This window comes from Conger conger, chromosome 17 (assembly GCF_963514075.1).
Source record: "Conger conger chromosome 17, fConCon1.1, whole genome shotgun sequence".
Taxonomy (NCBI): Eukaryota; Metazoa; Chordata; class Actinopteri; order Anguilliformes; family Congridae; genus Conger; species Conger conger.
In genome coordinates, this window is record NC_083776.1 from 18,993,568 (window position 1) to 19,014,112 (window position 20,545).

Below are 20,545 nucleotides of genomic sequence, written 5' to 3' on the forward strand. Positions count from 1 at the left end.
GCATGTGTCAGTGGGTACAGCATGGCAGCTATCTGAGCTCGCTAAAGCAGGTAGGGGGAGAGGAGGAAGATGCACATATTCAACATAGACAACACTCACAGCTCCACACTGCTGATCTCTCTGTGACATCACTCACAGCTCCACACTGCTGATCTCACAGTGACATCACTCACAGCTCCATACTGCTGATCTCACAGTGACATCACTCCCCCCTCACACTGCTGTTTCCTGCTCATGTCTGTGTGCTTACGTACTTATCAATCTAATTCCTAATACTTTTACATGCAGCTGGGTTTGACTGCATCACCTCCATGCCCTCAGTTCTTAAATTGTATGGATCCAGAGGCCGAGGCTGGCCTTCATCACTGTGCATTACTGTCTGGTGAGGACCCCCACCACAGACCGGGGTCTTACTTACAGGGGAAAGCAGTGCAATGCCTGGGGGAGGAGCAGTCGCTGTGGCACGTGTGCTAAAAACGTCACACCTCTTAGTATTTCACACGAGAAGCAACTCATTGGCTATCTTAGCCAATTAAAACATCCCTGAACTTAAATTATTAAAATTTTTAATTGGCTTGTTTTGTGTTAAAGAATGAAACTGTTACTTCAGGCCCCGTTATACAGTACAAAATACAAAAATGCAAAAATGCAAAGAAAAAAGAAAAAATTTTGTTGTAGATTTCATTTGAAATGGATAAAATTACCATCAATCTGCACTCAATAACCCATAATGACAAAGTGAAAATATGTATTTAGAAATTTGTGCAAATTTATTAAAAATCTAAAACTGAAAAAGTGAAGGTTATTTCTGAAGACTTTCTGAAGCCAGTGTAAAGTAATTGTAAGAGAAGCCATTTTAAATCCCGAGGTAAAAACAGCCCCCCGCCCTCGCTGACCTTGACCAGCCTCCAGGCCTCGGCGATAACGGCGTACTGCACGCGATTGAGGGCGAAGCCGTCCACCTCCTTCCTCAGCCGGGCGGGTGATTGGCCCACGCGGATCATCAGGGCGTGGCTGCGCTGCATCACCTCGGGCGTGGTCTCCGGGTGGGGCACCAGCTCCACCAGACGCACGTAGTACGGAGGATTCACCTGCAGGGGGCACACTTTCAGCTCAACCGCAAGAGCAATACGGGTCGGTTTCAAAGCTTCGTCCTGGACCAGACTGAGTTTGTATGAATAGAATTTAGTCAGTGGCTGCGAAATGGACCCTAAATGAGTAATTCTCCATATCTAGCAAATTCTATTTCAGGCACAATCATATATGGCGAAATCACAATGAAAAGTACTTTTCTTGTGAAGTCCAATGCATTTTATCTGGACTTCCTGTGGAACAGGATCCTAAAATAAGTGGAAATCACTGGGATAATTGTGCGAGAGTAGTGTGGTTGCCAGTGTAGTGTCCACGGCTTGCTAAACACTGACTGAAGTAAAAATTGGAGACAGGATCTCATCTCTGAAGCCCAGTTGCCACCAAACAGCCAAGACGAGACACGACAAGACGGTTTTAGAACGTCTTTAGAAGAAGGTTTTATCGGCGTGAACTGTCCAGTTTTAGAATGTCGGCTGGCTTTTCAAAAACTGAGCATGTCAAGCCCAGAGTTTTAGAACAATTAGTGATTTAACGTTACAATTAACTCAAGTAGTCATGGAAGCAGTAGTTTATTTGTTTACTTGGCGCTTTGTCGTGGACTTCCTCCTCCATACTTGGGGACATTTTTTAAAACACGGACGTTCCGAGATTTCTCTAGTCTTGTCTCGTCTCGTCTGTTTGGTGAGACTGGGCTTTAGAAAACACAGCTATCATATTTAACAGCGGGTTCCAACTAGGGCAACTTGGAAGCCGCTCAGACATTCTTCCTTACAGGAGAGCAGCTCGCAGTATGAAAAATGACGCTGGCAGGTGAAGCTGGCGCTTCCTGCATGGCACCACATCTCTTGCTGTAGTCGGGTAACGTCTGTCTGAACAGGCCTGAAAGCCCAGCTGGCAGACCGCTCAGTGATGAGTGTCGCTGCTGGAGACACTATCTCAGGTAATGGCAGAGCTGCAGGCTGGGGCTCTGTGTGGTGGGAGGGTATCTGACCGCCCACCTCACATAGCCTGGCTGGGAGAGGGCTCAGAGCGCCCCCTGCCGTACAGGACAGGGCCAGCTCCAGCACATAAGTCTGCCTGCTGACTTAACCAGTTCGGCCAGGGGAGCCCAGTCTTATCCAAGAAGGGCTGGTGTGGGAGCAGGTTTTTGTTTCAGCTCAACAATAAGACACCTGATTCAACTAATTAACTAATTGTGGTCTTCAATCAAGGCCTTGATAAGTAGAATGAGATGTTCGTGCTGCACCCACACCGGCCCTTTTCAGATATGGACAGCCCTGAGTTTGGCTTTTCAACAGTAGGGATGAGAAGATGAACTGTGCATCCATGTTTGTTTTAGGGGGCGATTCCAAACACGCTTTATCAGCTTGAAAATGCGAGGTTCACTACATGTATGCTTTTATGAAGCCTACTCTGTAAAAAAGCGCTAGGTATGTCTTTCCTGCGGTTACTAGCCAACCACTACAGCTTCTACGGGGCTGTACCACCAAGGCGGGGGGGGGGGGGGGGGGTTGCTACTGACCGGGTGGGACACGATGCAGCGCTTCCTGTTCTGGAGGCGGGAGAAGATGTTGCTAGGCAGCAGACAGGAAGTGGAGCTACTGATGATCACGCTCTCGCTCACATGACTCTCCACCGCCTGGAACACACTCTGCTTGGCCTCCAGATCCTCAAACACACACTCCTGCCAACGCAACACCAGGCCTGGGTCAAATGCATGCCACATTTGAAATAACACACTTGAAAAATCCGTACACAATACTCCCAATATATCAAAACCCCTCAAGTTAAACCCTGATGAAGTGAATGAATGTAACCAGTAGAAAACACACTTCAACAAGACAGATGTGAAAATGCTTAGCTGATTGTTATTGTACATGATAACTGAATGCATTTTCAATGACAATTAGTTGAAGTTGAGAGACAACTGCTATCCATCACGAATATGGTCAATGAGCAGGATAATTGATATGGAATTGCAGCCATAATTAATATATGTGGTCAGGTGGGGTGTTAAACTGTACTCTACCACAGTCGTACTCCAAGTAGCTTTGTGAGTATCAAGGTGTTAGAAAAATACAAGCATTTTCAATTCAATTCAACTCTCTCAATCTTAGACGAAAGACTTGAGAATAGGAGGAAAGATTCTTTCAAATTTAGCCATGTTTTTTTTTTGTTGGCTCTCCTTCGAAGGCATTAAAATGGCATATATTGTTCTTTAAAATAATGTGAGTGTGTGAGCCAGGAGCAGAACAACGGGCCTCAGTGTCGGAGGGCGGGCCGGGCAGTAGTACACGGAGCGCGGAGGCCCTGTGTGGCCAGCATGTGACAGACCTGCGGGTCCCAGGCCCAAAGCTGTCCTACACCCTGCCACATAGCTCACATACTTCAGCTCAAACCTCCGTCCCCAGGCCTGTCACACTGAACAATGAGGAGGGGGTGGGAGGGGGTAACAGGGTCACAGAAAGCAGAAGGGGGGGGGGTCACAGGAAGCAGCGTGGCGGGAGGCAAGGCCGAGTGCAGATATGTGCGTGTGCGTGTGTGTGTGTGTGTGTGTGCGTGTGTGGGAGAGAGTGCACCAGAAGGGGCCTCTGTGATCACTTCTTCAGGAGGGACAGCTCAGACCTGACCCTCTGACAGTGTGAGAAGGTGCAGTGATAAGACCATAGTCCACGTGTAGTCTGGGTGCCATGCTCTCTCTCACAGAGAAATGAAGACGCTGCTTTTGTTCCATAGTTCTCCTACACATGCCATTGGCCAAGCTGTCCCCTCTCATTGTCCTCTCATTGGCCAAGCCATCTTCTCTTATTGTTCTCTCATTGGCCAAGCTGTCCTCTCTTATTTCTCTCTCATTAGCTGTGCACTCCCACCCTCCACAGTTTGCTGCCATTACTGGTCTCTGTTCAGTGAAGAACTATTCCACCAAAGATCTCACCCTTACACTATCTGTCATGTCCATCATGACAGCCTAAAATAATCTCCTGCCATGTAAAGGAGACAAAAATGATATTCTGCAAAACTGCTGAATCACCCTTTCCCTCAACCTCTAATCACAGGAACTAGCCGTAAACAGCCTCTCAGACTCAGATTTTAGCTCTGAACCAGCAACACAAGCTAGATTTAACTGTGCCAATAACAGGTAAATCTGCATTCAGAGTTCCAGAAGGCTTAAGGCAGAACTGAAAGGAGTAGCAGTAGTAGTAGCAGTATCGGTAGTGATGACAGTGGCAGTATCAGAAGCAGTAGCAGTAGTCAAGGGATAACAGAAACAAAAAAAAAGTATAAAAACTAAAAGGTGAAAAGTATAAAAACAAAAAGTTGACGCAGAAGCAGTTGTTGTAGTTGGAGTAGTAGTAGTCAAGGGATAACAGAAACAAAAAAAAGTATAAAAACAAAAAGTTGAATAGAACCATTATGCGTTTGATTATGTGCTTACTGTTGTTGACTCCTGACTTCAGAGTAAAATACCCTCATACCACGCTGGACCTGATGGATACCACAGACATGACAAAGACCCCTCAGGTGTAGAAACCCACCTGGACAAAGAAGGCGCCCTCTAGTGCCTGGGAAAGGTCATCATAGCTGCTGAGGAGAGAGAACTGTTCTGCTGCGCTCAGCTCTCCTCTCAGAATCTGGGCCTGCTGGAGCTCCTCTAGCTGTGTCCTGTACACACACACACACACACACATTGTTATACCTGCAATAGTATTTGCAGCGATGCTAATGTAGAAAAATGACACACGACAGAAGGGGAATGTGAGGATCAGAATGCTTCTCAGACAGACGGGCCGCAGGGCAGAGAGAGGAACTGAGTTTAACAACTGACCAAGAGTGATGAATGCCGCTTGTCTGGCTTTTAAACCAACACAACATCCTGCATTTACATGAAAGAATGAAATACCTGCATTTTCTTGGAGCCTGGCTGAGCAAAAATAAAAAAAGCAGTCATCCACCCCCTGCTGTTGGTAAAGGGTAAATGCGCATGTTCTCAGCTCATTGTTGAAAGTGTGGACACAAATACTACCCATTTTGTAGATAATGAAGAATTCAAAGACAAAGCAAACCCGTATCATGTTTAAGGAAAAACAAATGATGACAGGGAGCTTATTGATTAATCTCAGTCTTTAATTTAACTCACCTAACTCACCTTTTTTATTTAATAATTTGGAGAATAATCCAAAGGATGACTCCTCATAGATATAGTCCTTCATTGTGGAAGAAAAGGTTAGCCAAGTTAAGGAAGGTTCAAGGAAACACGGTCCAATACAAGGGCAGCCATCCAGATGAAGTTTCCCTCTACAGGCCGTCAGTGACAGTACAGTAGTATGTGCAAAACAGATAATGTAATGCGTTCTGGGAATAATGTTACAAGCCAATGACGTGGTGGATGGATAGAAACATATCTAAATCAGCCTAGATCACACAGAGTAATGGAGAAAAACCCCTCCACGCAAGACTAGAACAAGGAATCGTTCCAGTGCAAGAGAATGTAGGTTTTCATCAGCAAGTAATGTACAGTCCACTTTTATGGATAATAGACCCAGAGGACTTCAAGAGCACCGTTGCCTTCAGAAATATAAATCTTCCTTAGGACACAACGCACCCAAGTACAGTGGCTCCCATCCCTGTTCCTGGAGATCTCCCCTCCTGCTTTCAGTCCAACCCTAACAAAGCACACCTCCCTAAACAGCTAGAGATCACGGTGAGCTCCTAATTAGTAGAAGAAGTGAAAACCTAGAGGATGGTAGATCTCCAGGAACAGGGTAGTGAACCACTGCACTCATACAAGTTCTGAGTGAGAGCCACTGCTGTCATGCCACAATAGTTAATCATTGTAATGGATTGTACATTTTAATGAATTAATAAATAATTTTTTCCCCACTGACCTGACTTCCTGTAAAGCCTTCATAGCCTGTCCTGGTTGGTTGTCATAGATCTTCACCCTGTATCCTCCACTAAGAAACACCATGGCCCAAGACCGCCCAATCAATCCACTGAAAACACACATGAAACAGTCACACCACTGGAAAAGCAGGCATGCTCTAATCTCAGGCTTGGAGGCATTGCTAGTGGCAAAAGAAGACATATTATGCCATTATATTATATTGGAACCAGGGTATGGTAAATGGTTGTGGGTGTGGGTGTGACTGGGGGTGGGTAAAGGGAGTTTAGGAATTATATATATATATTTATTTTATGTAAAAAATGTACGAACCTACCCTGTATTAAATGGATAATAAAAATGTGGTCACAAGAAAAAGTGCATTAGTACGGGGAATCGTGAAAAGAGGTGAAGAAATGTCTCGTTATACAGTGGCAAAGGAACATATTCTATGCTCACTTTCGCAATGTTGATGTAACTGCCAAGTACGACACATACGTGTACGCTATTTATTTAAATATTTAATATTTCTTCACCTCTGACCTTTGACACCCAGTAATGCACCAACCAGCGAACATCCAGTACCAGAAAAATGTTACACAATAACAGGAACCAAGAGCTAAGACACGGGATGTGGAATGTGTGTGTGCGTGCGTTTTCACCCCCAAAATGTGCAGTGCATCTCCTAAATAATGGAAATCACAAGACGTGCAGCCAGGAAACATAAACATTAGCGTCAGCTTCAAATAGTCTGCTCTGCATCCCCGTGACGATTATACAATAACATTATTAATGTTCTGCAACTTAAGCATGCTGGAGAGAAAGCGAACATATTTGACAAATAGCTACCTAGTTCGTTTGGATTTGATAGACAGGATGGGATCTCCAGCAGTAACTTAGTAACCGTCAGTTTGCAACTAGCTTCGACTTTGTAGCTAACTATTTAGCAATCTAATGGAAATGAATTTCATTCTTTTTATTCAATTTGTGCGTAACTTAGAAGCTCTGTCGCAACACACCACGTTAGTTGACATTATAGCAAGCTAACGTATAGCCCATACCCAAACAGACAAATCAGTGCCACGTACTTAACGGAATAACCCATATGTTTAGCACGCCACGGGTGTGATAAACAGTGCGAACATCGCTGGATTCAATTACTTTCTGTTACTGTCAGAGTTAACTAAATAGCTAGCTAGATGCATAACGTCGATATTCACTCACCTTCCAATAACAGAAATGATCCTTTCTTCAGATGTAACGGTACTCATTCTTTCCCCGTTTTCCCCCCGTTACCTAACGTTGACCTACTGGCACAATTCACAACTCACTGCGCATAGAATATCTGTCCGTATGAACAACAGCTGGAAAACCAGAGCTGGCTACAATAAGCACAACATTCAACTAGCTTGCTAGGGTAATGAACTTGTTGTTTAACTAGTTTGGTTTGATCTCTGCACCATCCATTTGCGATCCACCCCTTGCTGACGCGATGCGTTCGGGGCGTTAACGTCAGGTTAGACACATCTTTGTAACTTAGTGGTAATAGCAGTACTATTGTGGTATAACTAGCACCAACACTAAAATAATTAATTGTCCACATATCAGTGTTACGTAGTTTCTCGATGAATAATTAATTTCCGGACAGCACAGTTTAAGACCAAAGTCGGTCTTCAAACAAGAGTCCTCTTGTATCATAGCAACAGGTCTTCAATCTTCTTAACCAATGAAACTAAACAGAGCTTACCGCCTTCTTGGTTTTAACCAATCAGGCTGCGCATTGATCAGGGGCTATGCTGAACTCGCAATGCATTATGGGGCACAACCTCCATGGATTCCAGGGTGTCAACAAACTAACCAAAAAATGTACGTTTTTTTTGTTTTTGCATGTTTTACAACAAGCTGCATTTTGTTTCTGACCAAATGCTTAATTAGAAACTGTTTAGATAAAGCATAGCTAGCAATATAGTTGGAAAGATAGATCATTTTCTGATTTTCTAGTGTTTATCTATCCAAGCTAATTACTGTTAATGTGTTTAACTTGCATGTAAGCTATACGTGGGTAGTAGTCAACTTCACTAGCTAACTTAAGTTTCTCATTGTAAACCATTACTAAACGCATCTGCTTGCATGTGCTTAATCTAAATTAGACATCAGAATTATGTTAGCGCTACCTTACTTGCAGGTTACCGTTAACTAACCTCGTGATCAAAATAATAACGTTAGCTCTTAGGTTTACATTGCAATTTTTGAACAGTTTCGTCTGTTTTGTTACATTAGGTGTATTATTCACTTTATTATACCAAATACTTTGTATACGTGATTTATGTATTTGAACCAATACGTGTTATTTACATGTATTTAACGTGTTCTCGATTATTTTAACAATCTCATTACTTTCAAGTCTTTTGACATTTAAACGAGTACCATCTGAGCATATTTAACGAAACTATCCTGAAGCGTTTTTGTCCCAACACTAGATGAGCAGCAAGATGATGGAGCACGTGCATCTCGCTGCTGAGGAGGAAGATGACCTGTATTCTGGCTACAATGACTACAATCCTACTTTTGACTCAGAGGTCTGAGGCTTATGTTTCTGTTCTATTGTAACATGCTTTACATGTAACTGAGTGTATTACTTATTTGGTCATTGTATATTTCATAGGTTTAAAATATGAACTGATAGAGTGAATAGTTTCTGTGACTTAGCAAGTCCAAAATATAATTGAATAATGGTCTTCATTTAGCAGCACTGACACAATATATTTTTCTAGGAGCTGGACAATGATCCTGGATTTCAGCAGGCTGTTAAGACAAGCCATGGGAGGCGACCCCCGGTATGTCATATTATTATACAGGCAGTACTGGATAATTACAGTGGGTTAGAGTACATGTGATAATGTGCGTAAAATATGTTTTGAAACTCTTTTACAGACTGCCAAATTTCCTGGCACAGCCATTGGAGGACGAGCCTTGGGTACCTCCTTTGGAGTGAGTTACACTGATGGGTGTTTGCCCCAACACATTTTATTTACAGTGGCTCATTGTATCAACTGAACCTTTATTTTTGTCTTTTGTTCATGCCGTATTATCTTGAAGTCGAGGGTGCCAATGGCCTCATCCATGGGTCGGCCTATGACAGGTGCAGTCCAGGTGAGTGGATAAAATGCATTTTTAATGCATTTTTATTGCCTTTGTATGACCTATATGCCTTTATATTAGGAGCCCCTGGGAGGCAGCCTTCCCACCACAATCCTCCAGAGCCAAGCAGTAAATGAAGAACTCATTACTGAATCTTGAATAAAATAACATTGTTCACATATAGGCCAGAAGAACCTCATACAGACTGGCATTTTATAAATAACACCCCTTCCCGTCTGAGGAGTCTTGAAATGACACATTATCCCCCATCACTCATTATATGACTTGCACTGAACAATCATAAAATCAGTTGGTTTAAATTTGATGCATACAGCCTGTTGATTAACATGTCCGTGTGCGTGTGACAGGATGGGGCTGCTCGGCCAATGACAGCAGTGCGGGCAGCTGGGTACTCCTCAGCTATGGCCAGAGGTGAGTGCCCCAGTAAGGACAGAGCGAGAGAGGGCTCAATCCAATCCATTATTTTTATCCTCTAGGAAAAGATGTGAAGATGGGGAAATTGGGAACGTGAATTACGCAAAAGGAATATCCTTACTCCTTCAAACGCAGGTCGAAGCCATGTCAATTACAGACGTGGTAGTTGGGGAGAGGTGGATCCACAGGTTGATTTATATGTCACACTTTCAGAAAAAAATACTTCCACAAAGGATGCAATCATCCTGGCTCAAAAGCAAAATTGGGAGTTCCTCATTTCTACTTCTAGCTCCTAAAAGGAACATTTATGGGGTTGGAATGTCCTTAAAGATGGTGGACCTTAATCACTTTCCAGGTAGAGACAGGTTGGAGAGTGCTGAGGAATATTCATCACAGAACTGGACAACAGAGAAGAGTAGTAATTACAGTAGTTGGGAATAAAGCAGACCTGCGTGAAACACGTTGTCGTTTTTGGATTCAAATTGAAATATTATTCTGCTCTCAGTTGATCTTGCAAGAGGACCAGAAGTTGGGGTTTGCACTTTTTGAGAGTTTACACACACCAGACAGGCTCATTAAAGCATAGAAAAGCATTTAATTCCAAAACAATTACGTATTTTACCCAGATCTTGAATAGAGATAGATGGGAGAATGCAGACTGAACGATATAAGTACTTTGTTTGACTTGCAACAAACTGTTTCAGGCTCTGCGTTTGACCCACTGGGCCAGTCCAAAGGACCTGCTCCTCCACTGGAGATCAAAAATGAGGACACGTAGGTCTTCAATCTTTTCTCCTTTTTAAATCTATTATTTATTATGTAATGTAGTGCTGCTTACTACCATTGCTGTGTTACCATGTTAGCACTGTGTAGTAAACTCCCATACGCACTACCACAATCAGTTAGTGGTAGAGCTGGCTTGACATTGAAGATTGTGAAAATGGCTGGTGTCACTTCAGGCCTGAAGAGAAGATGAAGATTCTGGAGAGAAAGGTGAACGACCTGATCGAGGAGAGCTGTATGGCTCACGGTCACGGTGATCTGCAGCTGGTAAGAGGTCTTCACCCATCCGCTTCTCCTCTCAAGTGTGCAGGAAACAAATACTCATAGCCCATTTCAAAAGAGAAGTTTAATTTTATAAGGTGGATTCTTGAGGCTGTATGGACTTCATGTTGACATCAATCTGTCCGAGTGTCTTTCAGACAGATCTCTCTCCATCTGTGTCCCAGTCTTGATTTCTCTCCCACATCAATCCCTTTAGTCTTTCACCAATATTGCTCTCTCCAACTCCCTCCCACACTGGTCATTCTCCCGCCTACAGGCTGGATGAGTGTGCCTGCTCTGTTCCATCTCTGATCCGTACTGATCCAAAATGGTGCCCGCTGTCTCTGTCTTCTGCAGTCGCTGGAAAAAGCCAAAGAAGCAGGGCGGAAGGAGAGGGCTCTGGTGAGGCAGAGGGAGCAGACGGGCACTGCTGACACCATCAACCTGGACCTCACCTACTCTGTGAGTGACTCTTTTGTCTGTTCATCTTTTCCCCCGGGGCGTCTGACACACATTCCCGACCAATGACCAGCAATGCACAAAGGTAGATATGAAATGCATTATGAGGAGCTTCATGTATTACAAACGGTTTCTGTGATGTTGGGGAGCAGTGTGGAAAAGCGGTTAGGGAATATTCTGTGTTCAAAAACAGTGTGCACTCACACTACACTACGCTACTTGCACACAAACACTCAGACACACACACACAAACAGCTGTTCAGTCTGTTTAGATATGATGTTCTGTTCTTGTCCAGGTTCTGTTTAACTTGGCCAACCAGTACGCCAACAATGACATGTACCCAGAAGCACTGAACACCTATCAGGTTATTGTGAAGAATAAGATGTTCAGCAATGCAGGTAAACAGGGATGGGAATTTACCATGCTGAATGTATGGGCCATATGAAGGATATACCATGACTAATACTTTTTTGTGTTGTTGATTTTAGGGTTTCTAATTTTGTCAATTTTGGGGGTTGCAGGACTCTTAAAAGTGAATATGGCAAATATTTACTTCAAACAGAAGAACTACCCAAAAGCCATTAAATTTTACCGAATGGCTTTGGACCAGATTTCAAATGCACACAAGGAACTGCGGTGAGCACCCTTCCACATTTCCATCTTTGTTTCCTCAGAGAGGAAGTTTGATGTTCTTCCTCCATCTACTACAGTTCTCTTCCATAATCTAAAGTTTCATTTAAAAGAGTGGTTATCCTCTCTGTGGTGCAGGATAAAGATCATGCAGAACATCGCCGTGGTGTTCACACGGATCGGAAAGTACTCAGATGCCATCACCTCGTTGGAGCACATCATGAGCGAGAGCCCCAACATCAAGACCGGCTACAACCTGATCCTGTGCTACTACGCCATCGGGGACCGGGAGAGGATGAAGAAGGCTTTCCAAAAACTCATCTCCGTTCCTCTGGGGATTGACGAGGAGGACAAGTACACCCCGCCCAATGTGAGCATGCAGGATGTTATCCTCTTCAACGCAGTACTCCATATACTACTGTACTGCAGACAGGGCTATATAAAATTGTGTCTGATTGGTGCAGACTCTGCAGGCAGTCTTGAGAATAAAAACAGATGGATTAAGGGATTAGTGCCTTGCCTCACAAGAAGGAGGTTCCCAGTTCTGGTCAGCCGCATCCTCCCGGCGTTGAGTTTGTGTGTTCTTCCCGTGTTCCCGTGGGTTTCCTCCAGGTACTCCGGTTTCCTCCCACACCAAAAGAGATGCATGTCTACGTACAGTATACTTGCTCTGGTCTCAGAACTGGAGTTGATCCCCGGGCACTGCACTGTGGCTGCCCACTGCACCTAAGTAACTAGGATGGGTCACATGCAGAAGACAAATTGTACCATGGGGTTAAATAAAGTGCATCAGATCTACTTATCTTCTATTAAGAATCCTAAAATCAAACTCTATTGATTTCCCGCCTTTACAGGACGACCCACACACCAACCTTGTGATCGAAGCCATAAAGAACGACCAGCTCCACCAGATGGAAAGAGAGAAGTAAGACTTGTCTGAGCTCTTCCTCTGAGTGATGGAAGCTTGACTAACAGGCCAGGTGAGACTCTGACCTCAACCCTTCTCTCCACCGCAGGAAAGCGATGGCCGAGAAATTTATCATGACTGCGGCGAAACTCATCGCTCCAATCATCGAGGTGTCCTTCGCTGCCGGGTTCGACTGGTGAGTGTAAAGAGTGTAGTGGGCTCTGGGGTCAAACAGTCATCCACCTCACAGATCAAACATTCATCTTCACCACAGGTAGTAGTTATTGTACTGCATGTCATTTTTTACAGGTGTGTAGAGATGGTAAAAACCTCCCAGTATGTGGAACTGGCCAACGATTTGGAAATTAACAAAGCCATAACATACCTGAGACAGAGAGACTTCAACCAGGTAAGGCTGCTCACACGCAATGCAGGAACACATCACTGGATGTAATTTAAACTGCACCTATCATTTAGCAACTTTCATTTATCTACTATCGTTTTATTTCTGTATTTCGCTTCATCCATTTGACAGTGTGGTTGATCACCTCTCTCTGTTAATGGATTCTTCATTTACATTCTTCTGCACCTTTTGTGTTCCTTTTTCCACTCTGTCCATCTGCACGGCTCTTAAGAACGAGGTATGGTGCGTGTGTGTGTGTGTGTGTGCGTGTGTGTGTGTGGACACGGATGTGAGAGTGCGAGTGCTTCTTTCACCCACCCTTGTAGTTCTGTTAGTTCTCGTTTGCTACCAGTCACCTTTCTCTTACCAAATATTCACACTTCATCTTGAAACAAAATGGTTTTCACTAATTGAATGTTTCTTCAGAGTGTGGTGCTGATTGGACACGTGTGATGGCCGGTTGAGCAGATTGGTGATTCTGTCGATTGGATGTTGCGGTGGTGCCGATTGGTGGTTTTGCGATGTGCGTTGGTGCTGATTGGATGTGTGTGATCTGTTGGTGGTGGCACTTGGTGGTTTTGTGATATGCGTTGGTGCCGATTGGACGTGTGTACTGTCCGGGGGGGGTGCTGATTGGACGCATGTGCTGTCCGTCTCTTCAGGCGGTGGAGACTCTGAAGATGTTTGAGAAGAAGGACACCAGAGTGAAAAGTGCGGCTGCCACCAACCTCTCCTTCCTATACTTCCTGGTCAGACCCTGCTCGCTTGTTTTAAGAAATTTGAATAAATGTAAAAAAAAATTAATAAATCAGGATTCAAAACTTATACCCTATTATCTGCTGTAAAATGTAAAATGTGATTTTAGCCTTGTATTATACAGAACAACAGTCCAGGATGGGCCCATCTTACTGTGTACTGATGAAACCCACTCACCAATTACTGCCATTCTAACCTGATCTCCCCCCCCCCCTCAGGAGAAGGACTTGGACCAGGCCGATCGCTATGCCGACCTGGCCATGGTCGCTGATCGCTATAACCCGGCGGCCCTGACCAACAAGGGCAACACGGTGTTCGTGCGACACGACTACGAGAAAGCAGCAGAGTTCTACAAGGAGGCCCTCCGAAACGACTCGTCCTGCACGGAGGCCCTGTATAACCTGGGTTAGTCAGCTCCGCACTTACTGCCCCCTTATGTTCACAGTCTAGATCTGGGGTCTCCAGCCCTGGTCCTGGAGAGCCACAGAGTCTGCTGGCTTTCATTCTTACTCTGCACTTAATTAATCAATTAGAGCACTGTATTACACTGTTGACTCACCTCACCTAGTTACCTGGGTCTCAACAGGGTGCTGACTCTAAGGTGAAAACAAAAACCAGCTGACCCCGTAGCTCTCCAGGACCAGGGTTGGAGACCGCTGGTTTAGAGTAGTTATCTCCAGCACAGTCATCACTTACTCTACACTCAAAAAAGCTGAAGGGGATTTGCGTGGTGGGGGACAGAGCAGACGCTCTGAGGGGATTGTGGGTAATGTAGTTGATGTGTATCCACACTGGCCTCAGGGCTCACGTATAAGAGACTGGGCCGGCTGGAGGAGTCCCTGGACTGCTTCACCAAGCTGCACGCCATCCTGAGGAACTGTGCCCAGGTCATGTACCAGCTGGCTAGCCTGTATCCTTCCTGTACTGGAGTCATGGGGACCGCATAGTGACCTGCAATCACATGCATGGGTCATACACAATGCAGTGACCTGTGTGTGGATCATATACACAACGCACTGCATTTTAATCTCATGTCGGTCATACACAATGCAGTGACCTGTGTGTGGGTCATATACACAGCACAGTGCATTTTAATCTTATGTGGGTCATACACAACATATTGCATTTTAACCATGTGTGGGTTATACACAACACTATGCATTTTAATCACACGCGGGGTCATGCATGTGAAGCGAGGGTCCCTGTGTAACGCTGGGTGACTGCGCTCAGGGCTGTGTGAGGTCACAGCCACACAGCTCCCTCAGGACGAAGCGGACGTGTGTCAGACCTGCCTGAGCTCTCTTAAGAAATGACGTGGGAGGGGTAGCAGTCCTTAACCCGGGGGCGGCACAGATACGAAACGCTGGAGGACTCTAACCAGGCCATCGAGTGGCTGATGCAGATGATCAGCGTCACGCCCACAGACCCCCAGGCCCTTGCCAAGCTGGGGGAACTGTATGACCACGAGGGGGACAAGTCCCAGGCCTTCCAGTACTACTATGAGGTCAGCTGCCATTTCAGCGACCGTACTGAGGTTTCATTAGCCTTCTTTAAGCCTGTAAGGTCACAGATATGTAAATAGAATGTCCTTAACTGAGCATTCTAATGCTGATGTAAGTAGTGGAGTTCTAGAGCATTGACACTGAATTTTGCTGGCCATGCAGAATTTTTAAAAAAAAGGCACGGATGTTTCCATGCTACTCATTGCAGGGGATCAGAATGCCCACACGTTCATGGGTTTGTTTCATCTAGTCTTTCAGATATTTCCCATCAAACATGGACGTGATCGAGTGGTTGGGAGCCTACTACATCGACACGCAGTTCTGCGAAAAAGCCATTCATTATTTTGAAAGAGCTGCACTCATTCAGTGAGTCTTGCCTTCTTAAATATGTTACTTGCATTAATTAATTTGACTTAATGTGTAGATTTGCTTGCACATGTGTGTGTGTATTGGTTCTGACAGTAGATGTGTTTATTCACAGACCCACCCAGGTGAAGTGGCAGCTGATGGTGGCCAGCTGTTACAGAAGGAGTGGTGAGTGTTCGATACCCTGTCTGAGGCATTACGGCATCACTACAGTAGTTTTACCTACAATGTTGTTTTTACCTACATTCTGAATATTTCTTCTGCTTCTTGCTTTCAGGAAACTACCAGAAGGCCCTGGAGACCTACAAAAATATCCACCAAAAATTCCCTGACAGCGTAGAATGTAACGTAGCTGTTTTGGCCTGTGTGCGGTGGGATTGTGGGTAATGTAGTTCCTGTGTGCGGAGCAGATTCTCAGAGCGGCTCTTCCTTGCAGGCCTGCGCTTCCTGGTGCGACTGTGCTCCGACATGGGACTGAAGGAGGTCCAGGACTATGCCACCAAGCTGAAGAAGGTGGAGAAGATGAAGGAGAAGAGGGAGCAGGTAGACTCTGCGGAGATATCACCATACACTCGTTTACCACACCGGCCACTGCTTTCCACAGGGGTCACTTAACATCATCTCATGTGTCTAATTCTAATTCTGCCAGTTAATGAGGGAAATACTGAAACCACCATTTCAGTGTCCCAGCAACAACTCAAGAGAGCTCCTGAGCAGGGGTCAAGGGTCATGTTTCAGGGGTAAAGGGTGAGGGTCTGCCTTGCAGTGCTGTGTTTTGGTAACACGGCCACCAACTGAGCAAGTGTAACTGCACTGGTAATGAACACAGTTCCAGCTCCTAGCCATAGAGATGCCCAGCTGTTTCGTTTGACAGTAATTTAGAGCTGTCAATAAAGTCCTTTCTCTGCCGGTCTCTCTCGCTCTCTCTCGGCAGAGGGTGAAGTCGGGGCGAGAGAGCAGCGCTCGGAGCCGCAGGGAGGGGAGCGCGAGCAGCGGTGAGTCTCTCCTGGATTTCACCTGTCGGCCAAGTGCTTTTCTGGCACAGCCTGCATATCAGTGTCTCCACATTCAGACTCCGATGGATTGGGTGAATCTTACATTGACTCAGATGGGTTGGGTGAATCTTACATTGACTCAGATGGATTGGGTGAATCTTACATTGACTCAGATGGGTTGGGTGAATCTTACATTGACTCAGATGGGTTGGGTGAATCACTGTGAAATCCAGGCACAGAGAGATTGCATGGATTATGCAGCTTCAGAGCCCCCAGCAAGGACAGGGCTGTTGCCTGTGAGGAGGGCTACGGTAGGCCCGTTAGCCAACCCCAACTGCTTAACCACAGTCCAGAGCCATTTCATATAGCCAACGCCGATAACCTGATTAGTTAGTTGATATTTTGTGATGAACTGTCCTGCACCCCGTAGTTCAGTTTAGAGAGACTTGTTACTGGGGCAGCAGTGTCTAAAGCACAAACCTCCGAAACCGCAGGACTAGACCAGACACCCCTGATCTATATAAATTTACACTCCCTTATTCTCCCTCCAGTTCTTGTTGCTCAGAGTACTCCTCTGATGATAGTGAACCCTAGTGCACTAGTAGTGCTCGTGTTTTCACCAAAGTTCTCACCGCTACGTTTTCCTTTCTTACCTTGCTTGAATTCAGACGTGGATGGTAAAACAGGTGAGCAGCAGAAATGGCATTTGGTCACGTTGGCTAAAGCGGTGCATTACATACATGCAGTGTGTGAATACCTTGTGTGTAGGCCCAATACAGAGCCTGTTTCGCTTTACTTCTTTGTGAGAGCAGTTTCCCACTGACCTGCTTTTCCTAGCATGTCCAGTCTTATCCATAAAAGGCCAGTGTGGGGGCAGGTATCGGTTTAACCCACCCCTTGACACCTGATTCATCTAATTAACTAATTTTGGGCTTCAATGAAGGCCTTGACAAGAATCAGGTGTCATCATACTGGGCTAAAACAACAACCTGCACCCACATCGGCCCTTTACGAAGAAGACAGGACACCACTGCGCTTTTGACTATGGAACTGGGATCTTCATCCTTTCATTCACTCTGGAACTGTGATCTTCATTCTTTCATTTCACTCTAAACTGAGCTTTATGTCTTCCCGTTTCATGCACTCAGTGGGCTCCTCCCCGAACAGTACCCCCCCAATCAAAAACAACGGTAGGCCTCTGCAGACCACACTATACTGTAGCATGGTTATACATGACCAACGTGTTGTTTGGGTGTGTGTGGCTGCTTGCTCAGACAGTGTAGAGAGTACGTTCTGGTAATGTTGCTGTAATGTTCTGTGTGTGTGCGTGGCTGCTTCCTCAGACGGTGTTGAGGGGACATTCTGGTAATGTTGCTGTAATGTTCTGCGGGTGTGTGGCTGCTTCCTCAGACAGTGTAGAGAGTACGTTCTGGTAATGTTGCTGTAATGTTCTGCGTGTGTGTGGCTGCTTCCTCAGACAGTGTAGAGAGTACGTTCTGGTAATGTTGCTGTAATGTTCTGCGTGTGTGTGGCTGCTTCCTCAGACAGTGTTGAGGGAACGTTCTGGTAATGTTGCTGTAATGTTGTGTGTGTGTGTGTGGCTGCTTCCTCAGACAGTGGACAGAGCAGCCATGGCACCAGCGCCAAGGGGGAGCGGCTGAGTGCTAGGCTGCGGGCCTTGCCCGGGTCCAACGAGCCGTACGAGGCCAGCAGCCAGCGGGACATCGGTGAGTCTCTTCCTTAGTGTCCGTCTTTACAGAAAGCTGCCTAGAAAAGGGCAGCCTGTAGTCTAGTGGCTAAGGTACATGACTGGGACCCAAGGTTGGTGGTACAAGCCCAGGTCTAGCCAAAATAAGATCCACACAGCTGTTGGGCCCTAGAGCAAGGCCCTTAACCCCACATTGCCCTGCATTATTATTATTAAAAGCATTATCTAGTGCACTCCACAATACTCAAATCTGTCCCTCAGAGCCAGGAGTACCCCACCAAACATACTGACGCCGGGTAGATCTCAAATAAAAGTTGGTCATGGAGGTCTATATTGCATCGATTGGTGGGGCAGAAATGAAAGATTTACCCCCATTTGTTTGGGGGGACTGCTAGCTTTCATTCCTCTAATCAGGCACTGATTTAAACTTAAACTTAATAAGCCAGCTGAGTGTAATCTGTGGCCAATTAGTGCTTTTGTTGGTCTATGGAAAATAATGATAGAGAATAAGGACCATGAGGGGCAGAACGAAATATGGTCTACAGCAGTGGTCACCAGCCCTGTTCCTGGAAATCTACCATCCTGAAGGTTTTCACTTCAACCCTAATTCTATGAATTAGCAGCTCAATGAGATCTGAAGCTGTTGAATAAGGCGTGCTTTGTTAGGGCTGGAGTGGAAGCCTACAGGATGGTAGATCTCCAGGAACAGGGCCAATGACCACTCGTCTACAGTGTGAGCATTCATAGGTGCAGCACCTGTATGGACAGTTTATAAAACAGAGTGGTAACTTCTTGGATAGTAAATGTGTGCGCGTTTGTGTTCAGACGCTTCCTATGTAGATCCCCTGGGCCCTCAGCTGGAGAGGCCAAAGACTGCGGCCAAGAAGCGCGCAGAGGAAGACGAGTTTGCAGATGAAGAGCTTGGAGACGACCTGCTGCCTGAATAGCGTGTGCTCATGTCACTTCTCCCCTCCCTGGTCCATTCGGGAGGAAACGGGAAACTGTGCTGTGCAGTTTTTTTATGGAGATTACAGTTATGTTCATGTTGAATGAACAGGAAATGGGGACTGATTCTCAAAGTTAAACTGAGTTCTTTCCTTGCTACCTTGTACTTATGTTTAAAGGCATGTTATTTATATAAATGTTATATTAAAAAATTATTTGAGCTTTTCAAACCCGAAATGAAAATGGAATAATCCCATAAAAATGCTTTACCTTGCCAGAGGTAAAGCATTTTGAGCCTGACCAACCTGATATTTAAACTCTATATGTGACTCAGAGATTCTGCAGTGGATGTGTTCAAGAGAACAAGGACCTGTGCGAATGCACACTGAAAACACCAACACTACATATAATGGATAGATACTGAATGCAGTGTAGCCAGAAAGCACAAACCTAGATATTGTAGAGTGGGACGTGTGCCTGTAAGACTGAAAGCTGGTTTCGCTGACACAGATGAAGTTCTGTACGGAGAATCTCCATTCAAAATATAATTTGGTCAACTAGGCTTCTGTGTCTGTGAAGCCAGCCCTAGGAGTTTATGTTGTGCTCCGTTCAGACAATTTTCCTGTTCAGACTAACTTTGAGAAATACACTTTTACACCATTTTGCTCAACGTCTGGAAACAAGAATGTAGCACTACAGCTTTTTTGTGCTACAAACGACTGTAGCCACAGCAACAGGTCTGTGCTGACCCTTGCTGGACTGGGAGCGCTTGGTGACCATGGCAATGTGGTTTCAGTGACATACCTCCACTCATTCCAGTCAGTAAATTTGAAACCTAGACTTATTTTACAATACAATGTCTTTGTGTATTATTTATTGGTATTTCTCTATTCTTTTCTATAATTCTGTGTTTATAAATTGGACCAAAATGAAATGTGAGCATCGCCATGTTATTCATGATTTCAACAAGTGTAAAATAAAGAGATTTTGTTTTAAAAAGTAAATCCCAATGGCTACTAATTTATTTTGTGCTGGGAGTCTACTGTTGGAAATATGTGAGGACACCTACTGTACGTGCAAAATCTATAAAGACAAGACCCCAAAATGCTACTCCGATGTTGTGATTTGACGCTGCTATACCTACATATAACCTCACAGGCCAGCATTAGTGCCAAGTGGGCAGCTTCATATGACCAACACGGTTGCAGAGTCCTGTGGTGTGTCAGTTTGGCATATCGCCACAGTCCAGACCATACATGCGTCTCCTTCAGGAGTATAA

At 45.1% G+C, this 20,545-nt stretch overlaps 2 protein-coding genes across 4 annotated transcripts in view; one reads left to right on the forward strand and one right to left on the reverse strand.

The window, feature by feature from the left end:
- Window positions 1–7,543, reverse strand: part of cryl1 (crystallin, lambda 1) — a 15,541-nt gene extending 7,998 nt beyond the window's left edge. The window contains exons 1-5 of one of the 2 annotated variants that reach the window (XM_061226536.1): window positions 7,199–7,543; window positions 5,979–6,047; window positions 4,629–4,755; window positions 2,615–2,776; window positions 897–1,091 (exon numbers count right to left, since the gene is read on the reverse strand). In XM_061226536.1, coding sequence (XP_061082520.1) covers window positions 897–1,091; window positions 2,615–2,776; window positions 4,629–4,755; window positions 5,979–6,047; window positions 7,199–7,245 — 600 coding nt within the window. In that variant the 5' untranslated portion in view covers window positions 7,246–7,543. Of the gene's footprint in view, window positions 1–896; window positions 1,092–2,614; window positions 2,777–4,628; window positions 4,756–5,978; window positions 6,087–7,198 lie in introns of both variants that reach the window. The other variant, XM_061226535.1, reaches the window with a different exon arrangement.
- A 237-nt stretch (window positions 7,544–7,780) lies between these two features.
- Window positions 7,781–20,270, forward strand: ift88 (intraflagellar transport 88 homolog). 2 transcript variants are annotated; one of them, XM_061226034.1, is made up of 27 exons: window positions 7,781–7,840; window positions 8,455–8,553; window positions 8,749–8,811; window positions 8,909–8,965; window positions 9,074–9,127; window positions 9,484–9,547; window positions 10,255–10,324; window positions 10,510–10,600; window positions 10,952–11,056; window positions 11,350–11,452; window positions 11,576–11,690; window positions 11,823–12,054; window positions 12,539–12,609; window positions 12,701–12,787; window positions 12,901–13,000; window positions 13,657–13,743; window positions 13,969–14,155; window positions 14,552–14,660; window positions 15,104–15,254; window positions 15,503–15,618; window positions 15,734–15,786; window positions 15,896–15,961; window positions 16,055–16,161; window positions 16,553–16,613; window positions 17,762–17,803; window positions 18,227–18,340; window positions 19,147–20,270. In XM_061226034.1, exons 2-27 carry the CDS (start codon window positions 8,455–8,457, stop codon window positions 19,266–19,268), a joined length of 2,526 nt encoding a protein of 841 aa, XP_061082018.1. In that variant the 5' UTR covers window positions 7,781–7,840; the 3' UTR covers window positions 19,269–20,270. The 2 variants fall into 2 exon arrangements, with proteins under 2 accessions (XP_061082018.1, XP_061082019.1); XM_061226035.1 differs by lacking the exon at window positions 17,762–17,803.
- Window positions 20,271–20,545: the final 275 nt, after the last annotated feature.